At 38.6% G+C, this 23,390-nt stretch overlaps 1 protein-coding gene across 13 annotated transcripts in view; it reads left to right on the top strand.

Moving 5' to 3' along the window:
- MAST4 (microtubule associated serine/threonine kinase family member 4) overlaps positions 1 to 23,390 on the top strand; it is a gene marked incomplete at its 5' end in the record, with an annotated part of 545,031 nt that overhangs the window by 202,167 nt on the left and 319,474 nt on the right. For 5 of the 13 annotated variants that reach the window (XM_081053914.1, XM_081053910.1, XM_081053912.1 and 2 more), the window contains one exon: positions 17,867 to 18,209. The exons of 7 other annotated variants lie outside the window; for them this stretch is intronic. In XM_081053914.1, coding sequence (XP_080910040.1) covers positions 18,171 to 18,209 — 39 coding nt within the window. Of the gene's footprint in view, positions 1 to 17,866; positions 18,210 to 23,390 lie in introns of those variants that run through there. One more of the 13 variants, XM_081053922.1, reaches the window with a different exon arrangement.

Genomic DNA, 23,390 nt, shown 5'->3' with positions numbered 1-23,390 from the left:
CCACTGCCATCAGCCCTTTTGTGTTGGCTGTATTAATATCAAAGGTGATATCCCTGGACATCTCTAGATGGCAGCATCTACCTCCCCTTGCCTTGAGGCTAGAATAGAAAAGCACAGTTGATTGTAGTCCCCAGGATAATGTTTAACGTGTGGCCCTGGTCTCTACAAGGCATGTCTCCCCTTGCCCTTTCTTCTGTTTCCAAGTGCGTTTTAAATTCCGCAGACAATCATGAAGTGGGAATATCCAATATATTTTCTTTTTCTGGATTCTTCAACAGTCTCCAACTGGTGAACCAGAGACATGAATTGAATTATTCAGTAGTGTTTTGTCCAGTGTTTTGTTGTGAGGAACATTGCTTTAAAATGTAGCCTGGGGTTTTTTTGTTAGTGATTTTTTTTTCCTTTTTTGAGGAATGCTCACGAGGGCTGGTGGATAGGGCAGCTGGAAAGATGTAGGAACTGAAATGCTAAATGCTGGGCCCTGTTCTCCTAGTTCTTGGCAGGCTTCTGGTTTGTGAAGCTCTGGGTTCATTTTTGAGCAACTCGGTTTAACACTGATGTCAAATATACAGCCCCAAATCAAATAAAATATGTTGTTTCCTGGTTGTAAATACTTTAAAGATAAAGATAATTCAGAGTCGCCATTAAGTACCAGAGAATGTTTAGCTTTAAAAAAAAAATCATATATATATATATATATATATATATATATATATATATATATATGTTAAAAACATAATCATATATATATATATGATTTTGTTGGAATGTTTAGCTAGTTGTGATTTTTGTTGTTGTTGTGGTTTTTTACCTGTATGTTCCCCCATGAAACTTTGGACTCTTGGAAGCCCAGAAGAGCCATGTCTTTGTGTCCCTCACTGTCCTAGGTCAGACCCAGCACACACAAGGAGTCCCAGAAACCAGGCTTACACTAACAGCATTTCTCTTTGCCCTACATTTGGTCGTGGTGCCTGATAACCGTAGCACAAACCATTTATCTCAGAATATTTAAACACACATTCTCTCTGCCTTAACTTCTGCGTTCCGGTGGAATTGTGTTCAGTTGATTTAAACAAAATATCCAACAGCTCAGCGAGAATCTGCATTCCTTTGGATGTGGTGCCTCTGTCCCCGGGTCAGCCTTTTCTCCGTTGCTGTGAAAATTAAACCTAAGCAAAAGAGATGAGCCAGACTCTGAATTGTAAGATGGAGTTTCGTCCTTTATTGGGAAACATGCCGGTTAAAGGGGTTCTCCTTTTCTGAAGGGTATCTTTTAAATGAGACCCAGAAGTGTTCCCAGGGTAAGGAGAGACCATTTCTAACTATACACCCACCAGAGCCCATTTATGTGCCAGCATATGCCCCCTTCACCCTGTGTTTTTCTTTCTTGGTGCCTTTCTCCAGAGTTTGAAACTGAAGTGCCTTCCCCTCCCCACCCCCAAATGTGGCGTTTTGAAAAACAGCATTGGATGCAGAGGAAAAGGAATATTAATTGATCTGGGATAGAACTTACACAGAGCTGGCTTTTCAGACATTTCGTCGGTAATTGATATCAGAAATGCTCTTGCCATGTTACTTTTCTAATAAACAAATAGGGGAACTCTGATTTCAAATAAATAAATAGGAGAGCCTCATGGTCATTTGTGACATACATCAATACAAATTTGGAATTGTATGGAATAGTTATGATTGGCAATCGGTCAACAACAATCTCACAGTGTTCTCATTTAGGGGATAATCTGCCTAGGAGGAAGAAAAAGAAGTTCATTCATTCCGTTGACATGATCCTTCCTTCAGTGCTACTGATTTACATGTCAACAGTAATTATTTTTTAATACAAGAATGTATGAAAAAGAAAATATTAAGTAGCCCACAGGGTTGCTATCTTGTGACATTATTATAAAAATGCAGTATTAGAAAATTCTAAGAATACAGAAAGGTATAAAATAAAAAGTGATTCATTACTGCTTCTTGTCCCTCTTCCCAAAGGTAACCTATCGCTAATTGTTTCTTGTTAGTTGTTGAAGAAAACAATTACGTATGTCTCCATAAATATATATTATTAAAATATTTATATACTGTTTGAGCCTCACTTTTTAATTTGATATAAAGATCTCTCAGATCAGAACATATGGCTCTGCTGTGTCCCTTTTCATGGTGGCACAGTATTTCATCATGTGGAAACACCACCATATAAATTGCTGGACCAGTCCTGAGGGGGTGGCCTCTCAAACTAGTTTAAAAGCCCTGCAGCTCTGACCCATGTGACATCTGCTGTGAGAATGCTTGCACACCATTCTTTTTAGTTGTAGGATGCTATGTGGTTGTTGGTAAGGTAAGTTTTCTTCCAGTGTGTAATCAGGGTGACTTAGAGTATATTGCATTGTATTAAAGAAATGCTAGCTATTATAACAAATACAGTTGGATTTCTCATTGGCTTAGAAATTTGTTATTGTTTATTTCAATAAACAATAGAAGTTTATTTCTTCTTCAACTACAGGTCATTGTGGCAAAGATGTGCTCTGTTCCATGCAGTCATTCAGGGACTCAGGCTAACAGAAGTTCTGCCATGCAAGTTATGTCCCTGCCTAGGTCCCCCTGAGAATTGACATGGAGATAATAGTAGTTTATGGTGAAGGACTGCATGGAAAGTGTTAATGAATTGGTCAGATCTTGGAGAGTGGCACACATCTACCCTGTAGTCTGCTGTCTTGAGCTCAGTCTTGTCACCCCACCCAACTATAAATGAGGCTGGGAAATGTATTTTAGCTGCGTACTCAGAAACAAAAGGAAATGGTTCGATGGACATGTAAATAGCCAGTTAACATGGTCAAAATCATAAATTGGGACTGCCACCAAAGCATCAGTTGTCACCAGAAGTGGTACATCTGGCTGCCTGTCTTCTCCTTTGATGTTCCTGGGATTGAGACCACTGGCAGTAATTCCAGAAAGGATGTTCTCCCCTCTGCTCTGCAATCCCAGTCTTTCCCCACCTCCACCCTCACAGTTCTTTAATGACTGTGATAGGGTTTTGGCTGTATGCAAAGATCTTAATCCAAACAAACAGCTGAACTTGATAAGAAAAGAGAGGTATCAAAGGGGATGAGAAGGTTTTTCTGCATCCCCCGGAGGCTTTCCTATGAGTGCAAAAGTTTTGGGAATGCTGTGATCGCTCTATAGAACAGCTATGTGTCTGTTTCCACTGTCTTGCTAACTGTTTGCAGGAAAAACATCACTTAGGGTTTTCCAGGTGATGAATTTCTGGAATAGAGGAGGGCCAAGCAAGAACAGGAGCCCGGCAGAGGCCCAGAGAATCTGTCAGACTGAAGTGGCTCATGTTGGCCTCTCTGTGCTGTACTCCCCAACCCCCACCCCAGCTCCCTGACAGTTGGTTCCTGAGCGCTGAGAGAGCTATCAGTAATGCTCTGCTACCCTTAGCCTTTGCTGCTGAGGACCCCAACCTGGCTGGGGCAAAGAGTACATGGTTTATGGCTGCATGCAGCGTATTTCTTGAGAATTGGGAAAGATAATACATTACTCTGTCTCAGAACTCTGGTTTTATTTTTTAATGATAGCATTTTAGGCTGGCAGTGCAAAATAAAAAAAAAAAAGCTCTATTCTTGGTATATAGATATGGTTTCAGAGTCAGAAACACTTAAAATACAGACTCATCTAAACATTTGAACTTTAACTGAGAAAAATGATCCAGGAAATGTTGAAAAACAGGTACTTTGTTCCTTTACACTCCCTCCTCCTTTGCCACTCTTTCTTGTGTTTATTCAAGTAAGCTGGATGTGTATCAGGGCTTGGGAAAGCCTCAGACTATTTCTGATGTCTTGATACAACCTGTAGTACATTCTGGGTAGGTTAACACGTGTGAAGCATTTTAGTACTCAGTTGTGTCAAGTGACCATAATCTGGTCAACATCTTAATTTAGTCCTGTCTTGAGTCCTCATGCAGTGGTTTGTAAAGGAGGCAAATAGATACATTAAGAGGCACAAAAAAGACCTATTCTGTTACACTCAAATGATGAAGGCATTGCACACTTCTTAAATAATGGTACCTGTCAGGTTTTTGGACACTTTCCTAAGAAAGGAGGAAAGATATTAAAAAGATAGCTGCAAATGCAATAGGGAATGATGGAGAACCTGGTGACTTTAGGAATCAATCCCATAATTGTGTACTGGTGTGTAGTTTATCAACGTGCTTCAAAGTATTTTGCAAAGGAGTTCAGGAGGGCTTTAATTATACAAATGAAGCCATTGATGGCTGACTGTGGACTGCTTCTTATCCACAGTCTAGGTCTTTGTTTGAGTCAGGAGGCAGAGAACAGCAACGAACAAAATAAAGGACAGAGAGGGCCAGTTGGATAATGGTGTGATCTTCTCAGACCATCTCCCGTCGATAAATATCCTTACAGTACATTCAGTGGGTGCCGAGTTGGCCATGGAGCCACACAGACCAGGAAGTATGCCAAGAACCAATCGATAGAAGATGTATTACTGAAAATTAATATTCTACTGCTGAATTATTCTTATTGATTCAGGGATTTTGAAAGTGGCTATCTATAATTTTATGACCAAAAAACGGATTTCTATTCCTTGAGCAGAAGACCAAAATAACAGAGGAAATCCCATCTCTAACCCAAAACCTTGCACCTTGGCTCAGGAAACATAAAACTTGCATTGTGTATCCTCAGGAGGGCCCCGGCCTACATTCGCTTAAAGAGGTGGTAACCTTTCAAAGCCACATGCGGTAAAGCGTGATTTGCCCTCATCACATCTTTGCTCTAATAGAGCCCGGGTTTAATAATTACTCAGAAGAAACATTAACAGCAGAATCTACAAAGAGGAAAAATAGATATGCTTATGATGGGTGAAGCAATGTCAGATCTTTTAAGTAGAGGGATGTAAGGCTGAGGGTGGAAAGGGGAATTCTGAGAGTTTGGGAATGGAAGGTTCTCCTGCATTCCCCTTGAAGGGTGGTGAGGCTGTGCACTTGGTGGGTGATGTCAGTGTTTGGGAGCTGCTGCCCTTGGTCATGCATGGCTCCCTCCTCATACTCCCTTCCTTTTTCATCTTTCCTGTTTTCTCATTTTCCTTCTGAAGTCCCCACTCTCATGTAGTGACATGTATTATTTAGAGCAGATAAAGGAGGATGGTGATAAGAAGAGGCATCAGTAGGTCTCAGTTTTCACATCTCTAAAATGAAGGGTTTGAAATAGATGCTTTCCAGCTCTGAGATGGAATGGTTCTAGGGTTCAGCTGAGACTGACCATTCTGATTGAAGCATTTCCTGGAAAATGTTCATGAGGACATTTTTGCAGTTTCTAAGTTTTTAAAGAAGTCTAATTCCTGATGAAAAATGTTCTTGGAAAATCTTGATCAATATATAGTTATTGACCACTTACCACCTTCTTATAGGGAGCTTTTCATCTCAAGATTTTTCTACGAAGTTGGAAAATACATTTTTGCATTGTATTTTCACAAATATTTCCAGGAAAAAAATTATAGAGAAACATTCACAAGTGGTGAATCAAGGTGGAAAGTATAAGCATACTCGTTGTATTCTTTTAACTTTTCTGCAGGTTTGAAAAATTTCAAAAAAAATATTGGAGGCTAAAAATATTTCCTTCTCCCTTGTGGAAATTAAGACAAATTAAAGAAAATGATGTAGTCACTGACTTTTCCAAGGGCAATCAAGAGTTATATGGAAGAAACTAGAATAGATTCCAGTTGCTCAGTTGCCGTTCTTGTGGGTTTTAGCCCATATCTCCTTCCTAAAGGAAGGACAGATGAAGGAAAGTGTTTCCTCCACGTTGTGTTTAATAACAAAGTGTCTCTGAGTCTGGCAACATTACTGTGTGTTTTGATTTATAAATCATCCAGGTGGGCAAAGTGGGTGCCGGTCAGCTTTATAAAACTGCTAATTGAATGGCATTACATAGAGATTTCACCCATCGGGAAGAAATGGGTGGTTCTAGTTCTGAACCTAGAATTTTCATTTCTGACAGTCTTTAACAGAAAAAGGAGTGCATGGTAAGCAGTATTTAGTAGTGAAGCAAGGAATGTTAGGTACAAATCTAATAGTCTGAAGGGGAGACAAAATCAGAATTTCACAGAATTGCTTTTAATTACCTTATTGTCTAGCACCCCTGGAAATTTAGGAGAGGCATGTCAAACCTTTCCTGTACTGATGCCAGGCCTATGCATATGTGGGTTAAGAGGAAAGATGGGTTTCCAGGGGCAAATTTACATGGAAATAGTAATATTTGCCTGGCACTTTTCACCATCTCATATCACTTACCCTCTGGAACCTCAAGGAAGGAGGTTCTCCAGATATTTTCCAGAGTTTTGTGACATTATCTGGCCTAATAACAAACTATGAAATGAAAGTGTCTGTGTATGGTTTGTACACCACACTGACGTCACGGCATTTGTAAAAAGCTAGGACTCCATTACTCTGTATAGTCAGTGCTGGGTGAGCCTCTGGGTAGATCATCAGCTTCCAAGGAAAACGATCACGTTCATCCTGGTCTCAGGAAAGCAGTGTCCTTTTGTGGGCCTTTCATGACCTTTGGTTGCCTCCCTTTTCGCCTCCTCAAGATGATGAGCAGCCATGGATATGCAACAAAGGCCAGCACTCCCCTCAGTATCATTCATCAGCACCTTGATGGGACAGACTCTGTTTCTGGTTGGGTTATGGTCCTCTGAAAAATAGTTTCGCTGATCTTCAGCACCATTAACTCAGAGAATCAAGAGTTTTGAAAGCTGGAAGAAGGAAACAAGTGCACTGATGCGAATGGTATTTTGTCCAGTAGGTGGCGCATCAGCAAATCTAATTTGCAGCCGATAGAAATATGTTGCTGATTCTTAAAAAGATGAAATGTACATAATGTTATAAATCAACGTTACCCCAATAAATTTAATTTTTAAAAAGTTGTATCCATCCATAATGCCTGTGAGAGAAAGGTATGCTCTTGTGTGCAAGGTTATTCACCAAGTCAACTGGAAAAAAAAAAAACAGTTGGACTATTTAATACTAATTCTCTCCTAAGAAAACTTTCAGGAAGAACTTTTTAAAAGCTAATGTCCAGTTGAAATTAAAATGCTTTATCCTTTCACATGGAGATTTTTTCCCCATGACATTTGGCCTGCAGATCACTGCTTCAAGAAAGAGAATGCTGTTAATATTTATAGCTTTTTGAGTTTTAGAGAATAGTATATGGTCGACATTTTGGTATCCTAGATTTATATATTTGAATTTTGTCCAGAAAATGGTGAATGCTTGAGATGGAGAAATCCCTTCCAGTAACTTTTAAAAACATTTTAGTGGAACATGTTAAGTGTAATTTCTTGAAGGCATAGACTTCATGTTGCTGGAATGTATGAGTATTAGTAACTCTTATTACATGTACAATTCACCACCACAACTAAATCAGTAACTCCATGCTAAGAGTGTATTAGTTATGGTTCTTATACTCAAAGATGGTTAAAGATGCTTTTTGGAAGCATGCAAAGGAAGCAACATTCTTACTTCTTAATACAAGTATCCTCTCTAAAAGCTGAGTAGTGAAATTCGTAACGGGTTTCTAAAATGTGCATTTATTTCTTAATGAATAAAGGTTTTTAAAAATCCTGCCTTCCAGTAAAGTATTAGAATTTCGTTATATATTTTTTTCCTTAAAGAAATCTGTATTTTCCCTGATGGGGCTTAGGGTAAGGGATCTCTGTATATTGTTTTACAAAATGGAATTATATTTACTCTATTAATTTTGTAGCTAAAACAGTCAGTATACACACATCCTATTGTATCTAGTTTTCTTTAGAGGACAGTTAAAGAATACAATTAATGGGCTCCTCACAAATGTCCTTTCCTGCTGTCTCACAGGAGAGTGGTGACAGGCGTTCAGGGTTGTCAGGTGAGGTATGAAATCATCACCAGAGTTCGGGTGGTATTGGAGAAACCTCACAAAGGACAAGATGAAGGATCCTGTTTGCTTTTAATAATTGAGTCATGTAATGTGTTTAGTAAGGCCAAGACAGATAGGACTTATCCGGTTCGCTGAACTTCAATTTCAGGGGAAGACGGTACAAAAAGTGCCCTGTCTTTCCATGAAAATGCTAGTCTTTGGTGAAAAGAGATTAAAGTCATGTTCTTTTATGGTCACAAGAGTCAGTCCTTTCTTTGCCTTATTATTTCTCATCACCTCTCTTCCTTCCAGCTCTTTTCTCATGTTATATATTAATCACTTACAGGGAATATTACAGAAACTCTGTAGTAAGGAGGTCGCCACTGTTAACCCACTTAGTATCCGATACCCTTTTGACCAGTGGTTCCCAAACTTGTCTGCACAGTGGAATCAACTAGGGAGCTTCAGAAACTACTGGTGTCTGGGGCCCACCCCCAGAGATTGTGACTTAACTGCCCCGGGTCTGATTTCAGTTTTTGTAATTTGTAAGAAAGACCGTCTTGTGCAGATAATTCTCTAACGTGCAGATAATATGGGAGCCACCACTTACCTCTTCTCCCAAAGCCTCCTTTATTCTCCACCCGCCCTTCTGAGGTCATCCTCCCTGTGTACTTGTGCAGCAACAGCACCCTGAGTGTTTGTCTCTGTGTCTCCACCCTTCGCCCTGCAGTTGTTTATTTATTTATGTGTCTTGGGATCCCATGACTGAATTCTGGTGGGACTGAGTCTTTTTTTCTATTCTCAACATCCATCCTAATGACTGACTCATAGTAGAAGCTTAGCTACTGGGTTTTGAATGAAGGGGATAAAATATATATATTTTGAATGAAGGGGAGAAAATGTATATAACTATATATTAATACAATGATTTAAACAAATTGATTCATGCACTTTTGACTCAGGTATTTTTACTGCTCAGGTAGGTATTTCTCCTTTACTTGAAGAGTATAGATTTTCTAATCTCCTGTCTTTTCCTAAAGCAATGATAAGTATATAAAATTAAAGAGGACTGTGTTCTGTTGTGTGGTATGAGCTTCAGTCACAAACGGCAGCTTTAGATAAGGGGACAAAGGAGGACTTCGTCTGTGTTCGATAAAGCTCAAAGAAGTAAGTGTATAGTGTTGTCAATTTCCAACAGAATAATTCCCTGTTGCCTTACTTAAAGAATATTAATTTACCTAATTGAGGATAATCTGGTCAGTTCATTGTAGCTTTAAAAATGAAAATCAGTTACCATATCAAAATATTCACTGACGTGTCGGGGACTTTTAAATTTTTATTTTATTTTATTAGGTGATAATGGGATACATAATTGTTAATGTTTGATTCTAGCAAAATACAATTAGTTTCTTGGAAACACATTGTGCATTAATGATATCATTAAGATTAATGAATATAAATGAATGAGCTGGGGATTTCAGATAGAAAATAGTGACTTTATATCAGTCTGTAAAACTTAAGATAGATGGCCTTTATTTTTAAGGATAGTGTGCTAGAGCCCCTGCTGCATTTTCATGTGGACTGGGGAGAAATTAAATCTAAGAAATTAAATCAGCTGCTAGGATCAAAGTTTTAAAACACTTACTGTCATTTTTTGGGGGAGGAGATTGTTGTATATTGAGCTCAGTTAAAGAAAGCCACCGGTTAGTTTTACTTTAAGAGCATTTTAAAGACAGCTTTTAATAAAAATTTCCACGTCCTATATGTATAAAAGTGCATGTATATTTTGGTGCTTTGAAAAAATAATTGTAACAAATCATTGTTTATTAAAATTAGATATGCCTTTATGGTGTTATTGTATATTCCAGATATTCTCCTATAGACATCTATTACATTTATATTTTTAAAATATTAAGAAAGGCACACAAGTGTTTGTTTTTCTTGAGCTAAGAGATGGAGAAAGGAAAAACGGAGAAGTCTTAGGGAAGAGCGATGGACCATAAATACATAACCTGACCCACAGAATCATATGGTATTTTGCATATTAATGTGTGACTATATGTTCTTATAGTATACAGAGAAACTTTGCCACTAAAAACCAAAATCAGAAAACAGATTTATATATAGTCTGTGCAGTTGTAATTTTAGCACTGTGTTTTCAACATCTTCTTGCTGAGGTAAATAGATATAAATATTGTATCTTCAGGTAGTACTCAATGTGACTTCTTCATAAGTAAATATCCTTGGTCTGACTTTCATTCAATGCTTCTATTTCTCTCCCTATATGCATATACGTATATGTGTGGATACCCACACACTTGGGTTTTTATTTGTTTATGTGTCTGTTTGAAAGTTTTGTGCGCAGCCCTTGCCGTTGAATTACTATTAGAGTTGTGGTAGGATGGATGATGAAACTATAAGAGAAAGGGGTGGGATTTTAGAACATGGCTGCTGTCTGGGTGCTGGGTCCCAGACTGAGAAGGCTGAATTCTTTTGTTAGCTCTGCCTTTTTACTGTTTTCATGACCTTGGGCTCTTCTTTTAACCTCACTGCCTCTCTTTCCTTGTTGGCAAATTATACCAGTCTCTTCCCTTTCCACTTCACAAGACACTGATGAGGATTAACGAGGTAGATTCCAGAGCACATTTTGTGTTTCTCGGAAGAGTACAATTAAGGGAAGCTAGAAGACAGGGTTAATATCACAGAGAAGTGGGACCCACATTGCTTACTGTGTTATATGATAGAGTCCTAAGGAATACTTACTCTCCTTGAGCTGAGAATGAATTGCAGGCAGCAGCCCCTTTCTACTCACTTCTGAATTGGATGACATGTTAGTGCAGGATGATGGAAAGAAAGTCCAACCAAATGTGGGGAGTAGTGGAATGACAAACAGGATTCAGGGGGAACATCTGACTTCTGCATGCTTGCCTGAAAGAAACCTAGTCATTTTTTTAAAATATTTTTTAATCATTTATATATATAATGCTCAGACCTATTTGGCTCCTCTGTGTTTGTAGTAGAGTCACCAAAAGCACTTGGCTATGTGTTCTCAGCTCAAACCTCCGAGTTAATCTAACCTGATGCCTTCAGGTAGAATAAGGCTCTGGACATAATCGTAGGGTTTAAATCAGTCAGCTTGCACCAGGCTCTTTAGATCTATATTGTGATGCATGCCACAATATGCACGTACGGTCATAGCAAGAATGCGTGATTACTTCACGTATGGAATCCCATCTCAGTTGTATTTAGCATGCTGTGTTTGGTCAATCAGGTTTTAATTTCAAGGTGACTTGCTTGGTTTTTCTCCTTAGAAGATTTTCCAGATTATTTTTCTACCTTGTGTTTACTTTTTTTGAGACATTTACCTAGGTGACAGCACATTTAACTTAGAATTTAGCTTCTTGTGTAGGATTAAAAAAAAATTTTAATTCATGTATAGCCTGAAAGTGCTTTTATAATCTCTGATTTAGTAACTATACTTGGAATATAGAGGATAGAGTTCAAAATTTAAAATCATAACCTTTCTTCCTCTTTTATCGCTAGGTAGATCTCATCACTTTAGGAATAATTTTAGAAAGGCCTCTCTGTTTAAGAAGCTCATAAAATGCTTCATTGATGCCAAGGGTTTTATCATATATGCCGGGGGTGCCAAAAAAAAATGTATACACATGACTTGTATTCATCTTTTGTTATCAATACATGTTGAGTCTTATAATTTTAATACAGTTTTTCCCTTCTTAAAATGTATGTACATTTTTTTAGCACCCTCTGTATACACACACATACTGACATACTTGTTTCTAAAGTTCATGTAGTTGGTCGGCATCCTCTAGTGGCAGCACTGCCAACATGACTTCACTCATTTACTCTCATCTTGATCTATATGTTAATACGAAATATAGGGGTTTGCTAATATATGAGTGCATGGTCCCAGGGTTAGCTGTGTATCATTTAGAGATGAAGGGACATAATTGAAAAGAAAATATTGGAGCTATTTCTAATTGTCAGGCTTTCATAAATGCTCTCGTACAAAAAAAATGAAGTTGTATTACCCTGTTTTATTAGAGATGCTATATTTTGTTGGATCCGTGTGTTTGCAAAGTAGAGAATATTTTCCTGCTGTGATTGATGTTAGGGCATTTATGAGGATAGTCTGCTATATTTCATATGTATATGAGGGTGTCATTGTTAAAATGTTCAAAAGAAAATTATGTATGTGATTTATATTTTATTATTTCCTCCTAGGATGTAATTTTTTCAATACCATGATTCCTGTCATATTGTCAGTAGTGATTTGATGGCTAATATGCCAGAAATAATTAGATAAAAAAAGATGATGCCAACGTCAGGACAATATAGCTTTCTTGTGAAAAGCCTTACACAGAATCATGCATGTTGCATTGTAGAAATCACCAATTGCCTACATTTAAAAAGTCTTCAGGATTACAGGCATCATGGAAAATGGAGCTAGATGCAGGAAGCGTGGGATGCAGCATATTTTATAGGCATATGCTTGCTACTGACCCCACCTGCAATTTTTGCTAAATGAAACATGTGTTTTAGAAAATGCTACTCTTTGGATAAATTCAGGCTTTGGTGTATTGTTGGTGGGAAGGTGTCAGATCTTCTCTTTTCTTTTTGAGTCGGAAAAATTTCATCTTTCCCAGGAAGGCAGCCTGCCCTTTGTTTTAGTCTCCTTCCTGACAGATTTAAAATTTTTCTTCTTCGGTGAGAAAGAGGCACATACAATAAGAACTGCTATTTCTTAAGCTTTTTGTCCTTAGAGATGAGAAGTTGATTTTAAAATTTCAAATAACTATTTAAAAATATCGGACAAGGTAATTTATGGTTTCGGTGTTTTTTTCCCTGAGTATCATATCTCCTGGGACTTTAAATAGAATGGAACCTATTTCCAGGTGTCTTTTTTACTTTTGATCATTGATGACACTGGTGATCAGTATCTGGTTCACTTGTGTGTTACTTGGATAAATATTAAATATTTCTAAAGATTAGACATAATAACATTGGCTCGTAATACTGTGATACTACAGTATTAGTACTAGGAATGAAGATGGGTGTCAACCTTAGCCAAGTATTTAAATTATTCTTGGAGTGAACATGAGGGCTGTATTATGGATTTTGGCCCCATGTTTCAGCATGTCCCTGGGGTCAGAACACAGCATCCTGCCTTGGGAGAGGGGTGATATGGAGCGATTGCTGGGAAACTCAGCCCTGCCTTCAGCCTCTCGAATGTCCCTGAGCAGGGCGAAGGAGCCTGGAAATCAGGGAATAGCTGAGTGGCATGGGAAGCAGATGCTTGGGGTGGTGATGGCCTGGAGGCGGGAGGGTAGTTTGGAGACATGGCTTTGGGGTCAGTAGAGAAGGGCCAAATGTCCAGAGTGAGTGGCAGGGGCTGCTCTTACGTTGAGCTCAGTGGGACCAATTTCCCAGTTTCCCAGGAGGTGGCCTCCTCCCCTTGCCAGCCTCCTGATTCTGAGCCCATAGCAATACCTTCATTTTACACAGGAGAAACTAAAGCTCGGAGGAGTAAAGGATCTTTCCCCAAGCGCCTCTGCAGAGCCTGACCAGGCACTGGCTGTCAGTACAGGGTACTTTCTTCAAAGGATGCTGGAGAGTCATGACTTAATGGAAAATGAAGGGAGAAGTCAAGGTTGGAATTTCCCCTGCCTTTCTTCTTCTTAGCACAGCTCAGAACAGGGTGAGCAGCCTTGCCCTGAGTCATCTCACCTGAAAGGAAAAAATAATTTCAAGGGGGAGCTTTCCCTGGTAAACTCCAGAAAAGATGAAGAGTATCAGAGTAGAAAATCCAGAGCTGCCAAAACCCCACAGGTTAATGGGGATGTGTGTCATGCCTGGCACAGCAACTAGCATGATGCCCTCGGTTTTATGGAATTCACTTCATTATACATAAATATGTTATATGTAGAGCCATATAGCTTTGGAGCCAGGAGGATGAAGAATTGTTCAAACTCAGAATGGAGCCCCTCGAGGCCCAGAGGCAGTCAAAAAGAAAGTAGAGGCCACACCCCATAACTTGTCTGTGGCCAGCACTTCAATTGACACAGAGGTACGACTGTATTCACAGTACTGGATACTGGATGCATTCTCATGAATGGTCTGTTTCTCCTTTGTAACTTTTTATGACTTTTATATTACCTTTTTAAACTACAGCACATTTGTTAGCCACTGGCATTCATCATATGAGTGGAAAAAGTAATCAGTGAATGAATCGAGGGATTTATCCACTTGGCCATATTGGCTTTCCTTGGACATGAACGTAAATAGAAACAAATGAACCCTTTGGTCTATTGTCTAAAAACAGGATACAGCAGTTAATGCAGTATGTAGCTGTTTGTCCTGCTAAGACGCAGTGATAGCTGCCACACATACACAGGAAAACGTTAAGGGGACATCCCACCACAAATTGTCGTGATGGTTCTAGAAATCACATTCCGAGCACGCTGAGAACTCTGACTTGTGGACAAGTAACAGAGGTACTTTTCTGACTCTTCTTCCTCTGGCTGCTGCGGAGGTAGAAACCTCCTCCTCCACCAGGACATGGTCCTCTCACTCCCCTCACACTTCACCTCCCTTGGCTTCTGGATAAGTGATCCAGGAGCCGAAGGCTAAGAGCAGCAGGCAGGGAGTGGGATTAGGCTGGTGGAGTGCAGTGGGCATGGTTAAGCTTGGAAACATCCACCATCTTTGGTTCTTACAAAATTCCTCACTGTGTTCCTCCAGACGTTCCCCCAGTGAATACTCAGTTGCTAAAAAGTGGGTAGAAACAGATGGTACCTTTACTTTAGAGTCACCATTGTGGAACTAGTGAAGAAAGGTAACTTATTTCTATATGTCTGAAAAATATCTGAGCATGTAAATCAGGTGACAAACCTGTATCCTTGTGCCAAATGACATTACTGTGGACAATGTTTACAAAATCTACCCCCTTGTGAAAATGTATGCAAACCAATGCTTCCCACCCCTTCCCTGAGTTTCTGTTAGAGTTTGGTGTTGTTTTTGTTTCCATGAGCCATTTATTGTAATAAGGAGTAAAATTAAATGTGACCCTTGTTACAGGGCCCATAGATTTTGAGTATTCTGTGAAGTAAGTTATTACCACCACAGAGTGAGCATGTGTTGTACCCATACAAATAAGTTTTTTTAAAAAATCAAGTACTATGAAGTCACTGGCTTTAGATTACAAGTAATAAGAAAGCCTACCAGGTTTTATTTGACTATACATTCAGGTTGGTGCTTTGTGAATTGACTTACAAAATTGTGAACATATTCCATGCAGGTATAAAATGGCAGGCGAAACGAGTTTATGAATGGAAATTAGGCTTAGACCCTAATTACCTGCGAATAGTGTCATCATTTGAAGTTTTTATTACATTTTTAACACATGGCTTATCTTGATGAGAAAAAAAATATAGCAAAGGGTAAATGTAGCAGTTTTCCTTTTACTATTTCCTCCGCTAAGCCATTATTGCTCCATGTTATTTTTCAGCAGCCTTTCATTTTTGTCCCAAATGTTTTTGCCTCTGGCTGTTTTTATTTCTTTAAAATGTATGTGTATCACTTCTCAAAGTGATCCATTTTGACAGGTAATCGATATTTTTTCATAGCAGATTTGATGGTGCAATGTTCATAATCCTCTTCTTAGGCTTAGTTAACGGTTGAATACTAACCTAGGTTTTTATCTCAAAATATTCCTTTGTTCCCACCCACTAAACAACTCTAGCTGCCAAGTGTCTACGATGCTTAGAGTCCACTTATCTGGGATACATGTCACCTGACTTTTTACAGCATGTCCTTGAAATGTCTTCTGATAGCACTTCCAACTAGCCTACTCAATTGGTCACAGAAAGGATACTTCTACTTTTTTTTCTTTCTTTTCTCCTGGAAACCTGTGATCTTTATTTCAAGGGGAAAATCTGTTCCTTTCCTTCTCTTTACTGAGAACTTGATGTTCTCCATTGGACCCCACTTTTTCGAAAAGGACCAGCTCAGTGAAGATTACATTTCTCAGTACACAAGTACGCTTGTGCTTGGCTTTGGCTTTTCAAAGTTCAGCTTCTTTGGTCAAGGTGATTTTTTTCCCCTAAAATAAGTGAGGACATCGTTACACCTCTGTACACAGATAACAATGACACTCTACGTTGGTAAACATATTCTGACCTGCTGCCAAGGCTCTTTGTCTGAAACAACACTTCAAATTCAGGGAACTGTTCACGCTTTTCTCTCGGGAGGATGACTTGAGGGAGAAATGGCAACAACTGTCATTGCTTTTGTTTTCATTGAAGAGAAAGGTCTTCTTTCTTTAGGAAAAGATTAAAGTACAGGCGGGCCTGTCAAGGACAGGGATCACCAGCTTTGCAGGTTGCCTGCGGATAGCAAGCCCAACTCTCCCTCCTTGCCCTTGCAATTTTTGTTTTCATTTCTTTTCTTCTTCTTCTTCTTTTTTTTTGTCTTTCCCTTTAAACAAAAACGTAGAGCCTTAAAAAGTCTTTTTAAAACAACTGTTTGTGCTTGAATTTGTTGGTACATTTCAGCTTGAGCGATGACCACATTGGTGCTGTTTCTTTGCTTTTAGAGATGACATTACTTCTCCACATGAGAGAGAACTAAAGACTGGAGTTTTCTTCCTTACGTGGTATCAAAGGAGCATGTCTAAGTTGTACAGTACACTGACACCCTTCTCTGCGGATGCCTCTGCTAGTGGTGGCATTTCTTGACAAGTTTTCTCTTTGTGTCCGGAGATGTAGCGAAGACCGTTAGGGAACATAAAATGCAATCAATTTTCCTCAGTGGTTAGATTCATAAATCCCTGCGCTATTTTTAATGATGTAATCTAATCAATTGGTATCAAGCCTAATAGTGTGTTGACAGCCAGAAAGAAACAAAAAGCTGGTGTAATAGCAGGTGGAGGAGTAAGGAACCATTAGACACTTTCCTCCCTACCCCCACATTTAGAAATCACTGGATACTTGGACTCGGTAAAATCCAGGAATTACTGATTTTTTAAAATTATGTCTTCTTCCTGACTATCTTTCTTTCGAGAAAATGACTTTGTCTAGTGAATAGACTGAAGGAGGAGGTGATTCCCAGACAAACCATAGATAGTCCTAGTATCTGCCTCTCAGACCAAACAATTCTCTCAATTTAAATATCTTTAGAATGGAAATCAAGGGGGAATAATTTATTATAAATTGGTAGTATCATATATTGTCACTCCTGTGCCAGGCCAGTAATGAAAACTTAATATTCATCTCTTGGTTGCTTTGAATTGAAATAAGATGAGGATGAGCGGAGTAAACAAGCTGAAACAGACTGTGAAATTGCACATGATGGGAATTTTTTTTTTTTTTAGCCGCTTATAGACTATAAATAGGTTAACATTCCACCTAATGATGGCTCTTAGAATTTCTTCTCCCTTTTCACATTTTGGTCAGGTATCCACAGAACTAAGTTGTTATCACAAGGGAAATTAAAATCTAAAATGTTTCTATCTTTGGGCTAGGCACTGACTGGTGAAGTATTTATGTAAATGAATTGGCTTTCACGCTGGGAGATGTCAAGTGTTCTGTGGCTGGAGAGCGACCACCCTGAGCCCTCTGTTTTCAGGTTTTCAGGCAGCATGTGTGTGTGTGTGTGTGTGTGTGTGTGTGTGTGTGCGCGCGCGCGCGCTCTGCTACGTTTTCTCTTTGATGCCATCAGAGGACCCGAGTGCGCCAGGCATGGGGGTGCTGCTTGGCTGACCAGCTGTGCCCTAGTTTCTCACCGTCCCAGTCAGTGGCTGCCTTTTACAGAGGTGTCTGTCACCACTGATTTACTTAGCCTCTTTGACCTCCTAGTTGCTCAGAAGGGGCTCGAGCTGAAGCCACTGCCAAAAGCCATTTACTGGTCGCCGGGAATGCCAGAGCCAGCACTGTGAAGAAGAAAACATAGGGCTCCCACAGTTTCCTGTCTGATAGCAAGAGCCTCCTCCGCCTGGATACACGAATGCAGGAAGGTGCCTGAGCCCACTTGCTGCGCTCTCCCTCCGAACTGCAAGCCTTCGTGATCTCCGAAGTTGCTGGAGTGAATAACTAAGCGGGACCAGCTGACTGCGGGCTCCAATCAGCGAGAGCGTGATGTAAGTGCTTAGCAGCTGCCGGCTCTGAATTAGCGAGCGGAGTAGAGGTAGCACAGCATGGCTAGACTGGTGTGAGAGGCTCAGAGAAGGCGGAGGGGGAAATGGATGAGTCCAGCATTCTAAGACGAAGAGGGCTCCAGGTAGGAGATCCTTCCCTTCTTGAAACACAGCCTTGTCAGTGGCCAGCCATGGAGGATTTCCAAGTTCCCTTTTCATTCCTTTCCTGGGCACAAATATGTGCCCAGTTCTTAGTATCCACTTGGCAACTGTGATACGTGAAGTCTCTAGTTACCGGGCTCAGTGACACATCACAGGGTTCAAACGAGAGAGGCTCTTTTGTCTGAGCCGGTGGATGCAACTTTTAGTGTGATACTTTGGTGGTTTTTCTGCTGGTTGTTCAAGAATCGTTAAATTGTGGCCGGCAGTGACAGCTGATGGGTCGAGGTGGCATTCTGTCAAGTGTCTGGGAAGTCTGTGGAAGGTAGCAACTCCATTCAGTTCTGAGAACACGGGACCCAGTTTTGTGCCGGGATCCACCTCCGTGTGGCCTCCGCGTCTGTCTGACCGCCTCGCAGATGTGTGCAGCTGCTGAGAGTTTTCCTCCTGTCAGTACAATGAAAGTTTCTGCTGGCAGTTCCATCAAAGTTCAGTCTAATTTGTTTATGTTGAGATGAGGAAAGATATGTATCTTATTGCCTTGCTTTTTGTGCCCAACTTTCTCTAATTAAATCACTCTGACTTCAGTTGTACAAATGTATTCCAAGTTAAAACTTGGCAAATTGGAATACATGAAAAAAGAAGAAAAAAAAAAAAACATCTGTTGGCAGTTTGTAAGTTTAAGGAAGCCAAGACATAAGTATGTTCAAAATTAGTATGTTTAACTCCTTGGTAACTCTTTTTTTCCTGTTGTATAAGTGACATTTTTCTCTATAAAAAGAATCTAATCATTAACTTTTGTCAAACTCTCATCCACTATTTTTGAATTTTTTTCTTAAGTGCATGCTTGAGAATACAGAATACACAGCACGTATAGAAATGCTTCCAGATATCCCTTAATGGTCTTTGACTCACAGTTGGTCTGGCTGTCTGTTTTTTGTTCTAAATGGCAATTATTAATATTATTCATGCTACTCTACTGTTTTAAGGATTATTTGCAGGTAAACAAAAGAGGGATTAAAGAAGTTGGTGTTAAATGTCATCTATTGTTCCAAAGCTAAGTAAACAGACTGCCTCTTTAATGATTTTCATTGTGGTCATTGTTTTGAATGTACAGTGTGGTTAGTCACTGCTGTGGATTTCCTTTTCTTTGTTTTCATCACATTTATAAAGTTCTGGTAATGCACAGCTGTTTGTGTGGGTCCACATCCTCTTTGGGGGTCACTGGTTAAATATGAAAAGTCTCTTTGTTAAAAAGATGATAAACTCCAATTAAACTTCTAAGGGTTCGGATTATTAGTAAATTGATGGCAATTCTGAGAGTTTTCTCTTTCTTTTAATTCACTTTAGATAATTTTAAAATGCATTTTCGATATGACACTCCTTTTTTTGATTTATTTCTATAATATATATTATCACAACTTCAGAGGATTTTGGTGAAACATGGTGCTTTTGATAAGGGTAGATTTTATAGACCTTTTAATTTTAGAAGTAAATCATTATTTGGCTATTTAAAATGTGGAGTTACTTTCTATCTAAAAGCTTTGCAGCGAAACAAAGGAAACATTACTTGTTAACATAGTACGTAGAGTGTTAGAGCTTCATTGTACTTACCATACTTTTACTACACCTGCCATAACCTACATAATCGATAAAGAATGTCAGCTTTCTATTATGAGTGAAATAAATGCCTTCCCTCTGTGAGAAATAACAATATAAAAGTGCTTAAAAGTTCTGCCACCTCACAGTTATGACTTTACTTTTGCTTAAACAAAGCCTGTTTTTCTTTTACTCCCATTATATCTAATATTTTTTAAAAGACATGACATATATAGAGTAGCTGTTTTTAGAAATTCCTATATAAGGAAACTATTTACAAAATACAAGATGTAAGTATTTATTTGTATTACAATAGATGTCACTGTGGAGTTCATAAGAGTAATGCCACCTAGTGAATTTAAGAATTAAGTTAATTTTTGTAACAGCTATATACGACGTCAGAGGGGTAGTAGATTGGGGGAGGGGAGTTATCACTTTGTGAGGGGTGTAAATGTCTAACTACCATGTTTCCCTGAAAATAAGACTGGGTCTTATATTAATTTTTGCTCCAAAAGACGCTTTAGGGCTTATGTTCAGGGGATGTCATCCTGAAAAATCATGCTGGGGCTTATTTTCCTGTTAGGTCTTATTTTTTGGGAAGCAAGGTATTACATTGTATTGTACACCTGAAACTCATTAAAAATAAGAATTAACTCAATTTACAAACATGTATATATATAAATGTTTCACATAGTATATATGTCTATATACTATGTGAAACATTTCTACAAGCAAATGAGGTACACCTGTAGTAAACCTAGGCAGAAACTTACACATTTGTATTCTTAATTCTACTAGGTAACCTTGAACAAGTACCCTCTCGGTTTCTGTTTATTCTTCTGTAAAATACACACTATGACATAAGACTTTTGAGTGGATTAAATAGGAGATAGGTACAATTAAGATTTTTTAAATTAACGGCCACATTTTATATATATATATATATATATATATATATATATATATATATAGCATGTAATAGGTACTCAGTAAGTATTATGTTGTTGAAGAGTGCTGATTTCTGTTCTTTATAACATTCATGTCATTACTAGCAAAATGAAATAGTTATATTTTTACTCCAGGTTTGCTGTTTGAATTTGTCTTTAATTAGAAGAATCACCAGTAAAGACAGTAAACATTATTTATTTACAGGGATCATTATGACAGGCTGTGGGATTTTATATAACAACAAGAGTCTGTTGGTCTGTCACACGGAATACATGCTTAGTGTTAGATGCTTAGAACTGGAACTGACCAGTTCTTTAAATAACTTAAAGTCTCGTGTGAAAAATCTAGAGCACCCAAATATTCGAATTCCCTAAAATTTAACTTGATAATAATATAGTATATGTTTAGTATAAAATAATGCAGTCTACGTTTGGGACCTACTTTTAGAATTTCAGTTCCTCTAGCTCTTCCAACACAGCCATGCTAGTAGTGTATTTAAAATTTGGACTTTGAAAAATTATTTTTAGTCAGAACATATAATTTCTCAAGGCATGACTACCTCATAAAATGGCAACGCGACTGAGTTGTTCATCTTAAGTGACTGCACTTTTCCATCTTTTCTGTGGACTGTATTAATATTTCCAGTACTACTGATAGCACTTCAATCACTGCCAATGGAATGAGAATGAGAGAAAGAGGCCCCAGTGGCTTCCACCGTTAGAATCTGGGAAACTTTTCAGATTGCATCTCAAAACATGGGAAGCTCTGAAGGATAGATGGGCTTGGGCAGACCTTGGACTTGGGGCAATTTGAATTTCTAGACAGGTCTAATTCGTCAAAGGATAACTCGTTCTTTTTGGACCTAATATCCCTCATACATGGATCATATTTTTTAACTGTCAGGGAAATTAATTGTTGTAGTGATTTCAGTTATATATTTCACTTTTATTTGTTTTAATGAAAGTGTCCCTTATCCCTAATGTGATGGATCCCAGGGCTGGAGACAAATGAACAATAGGCATCACTAAAAAAAGGAGGAGTCACTAAAAGAGGGAGGGTATCCCTTGAGACACCTCCTGCAGTCCTTTCCTGCCATCCTGTGCTTTTCTTTGTGTGGTGGTGTCATCTTCTGTTGATTTTCCCTCTCCCCCAATTAAATGCTACCATTTCAGTTCACTTCTAGACTATCACATGCAGCCAGAATATATATATATATATATAAGTCCTATATGATACAGTTAAGAACTAAATTTTTATAATTTAGACTTCTAGATTTACATTTAAGGCTTTTGTTTTGTTTTGTTGGCTTCTTTTCCCCCCACACCTGACGTCATCCCCCAGCATTATTTGAAGCAACAACATGAAGCTAACATTCTTACCTTGGCCTAGGCTCTGATTTTCCCCTGGTCTTGATCTGAAATTCCATTTTCGAAAGCAAAGAAGTAGGTGGACTCTCACATTCTGACTGGGTATCCAACTCCTTGTGTTTCACAATGCCTGAATGTAGGTCATTCCATTCATAATGTCTCAATGTTTCTTCTGTGTCAACTTTAATGTGATTATGGATGTGTTTACGCTTTACCTGAACTTTAATAGCAGGATCATTACATGGGAGTATTACTCTGTCCTTAGTGATTTGAAGACTCTGGGTTATAAAGAAGAAGCCCAGCTGGAGGTTTATAATAGAAACACTTCTGATAATAGTACTTTGAGCTAAGGTTCTTTTGTTTGTCAAAGGTTCCAGAAAGGCATAACAGCTTCTTTGGGACATAAAAAAATCAAGATGGTAAATGAACTTACAGCAAGTATGAGCACTTAATTCATTAGACCAGTTATGGCCATATCTCAGTGTTTCTTATCCACTGGAGTTCAAGTTCTGTCTCAGATAGAGATGAAATACGATAGTTTTAGTTTCCTGATCCACAGGAGATAAGGATGGCATGCCCTCAAAATCTTGGTTATTCAAATTCTTATTTTGTACTCTAAGAATTCTGTTAAACTTTTTTTAAAAAACAGTGCAAAATAAACAAATTTGAAAGGCAGAGTTGGAGACGAGACCCGAAAAGCAGACCAAGGGTAAATTAGATGTGCATTTTTACTCTGTCCTAAGGTAGATAATAGAAAGTCACATGGGGATTTTAAACCAGGGGAGTAAAGTGGGGATCCAGGCTGACAAACAGGATGGATTGAACAAGGGCCTATTGAATGAAGCATTACTTTTAAAATTATTGAATTTATGAATCTGTTACACTAAAACTATAAACCCATTGAGGATTAGTGGTTTTAGAGTCACATATGTGTCCAGTGACAATGAGTAGCTCTGTCACGTTAGACAAAATTTTTAACTGCTCTGATCGCTGTATCCACATCTGTAAAAAGGGATTTTAAAAAATGAAATGTTTCAAGATTGAAGGAGACTAAAGTAAATTTTTTACTTTAGCACCGTATCTGGCACATAGTACTTACTCAGTTAATCTTAATTTACTTCTCTCTGTATTGCCACCGAGGCTTGCATAATGAGGTTTTACATAATTAAATGTGAATATCAGGCAGGGTGTGGCAAGAAAAATGATGGTGTGCATGAATTGGATGACATGAGGAGAGTTTAATAAAAGAGA

The sequence above is a fragment of the Rhinolophus hipposideros genome, assembly GCF_964194185.1.
Source record: "Rhinolophus hipposideros genome assembly, chromosome: 7".
NCBI classification, from domain to species: Eukaryota; Metazoa; Chordata; class Mammalia; order Chiroptera; family Rhinolophidae; genus Rhinolophus; species Rhinolophus hipposideros.
Note: the sequence above shows the minus strand (reverse complement) of the source record. Positions and strands in the feature narration are given on the sequence as shown.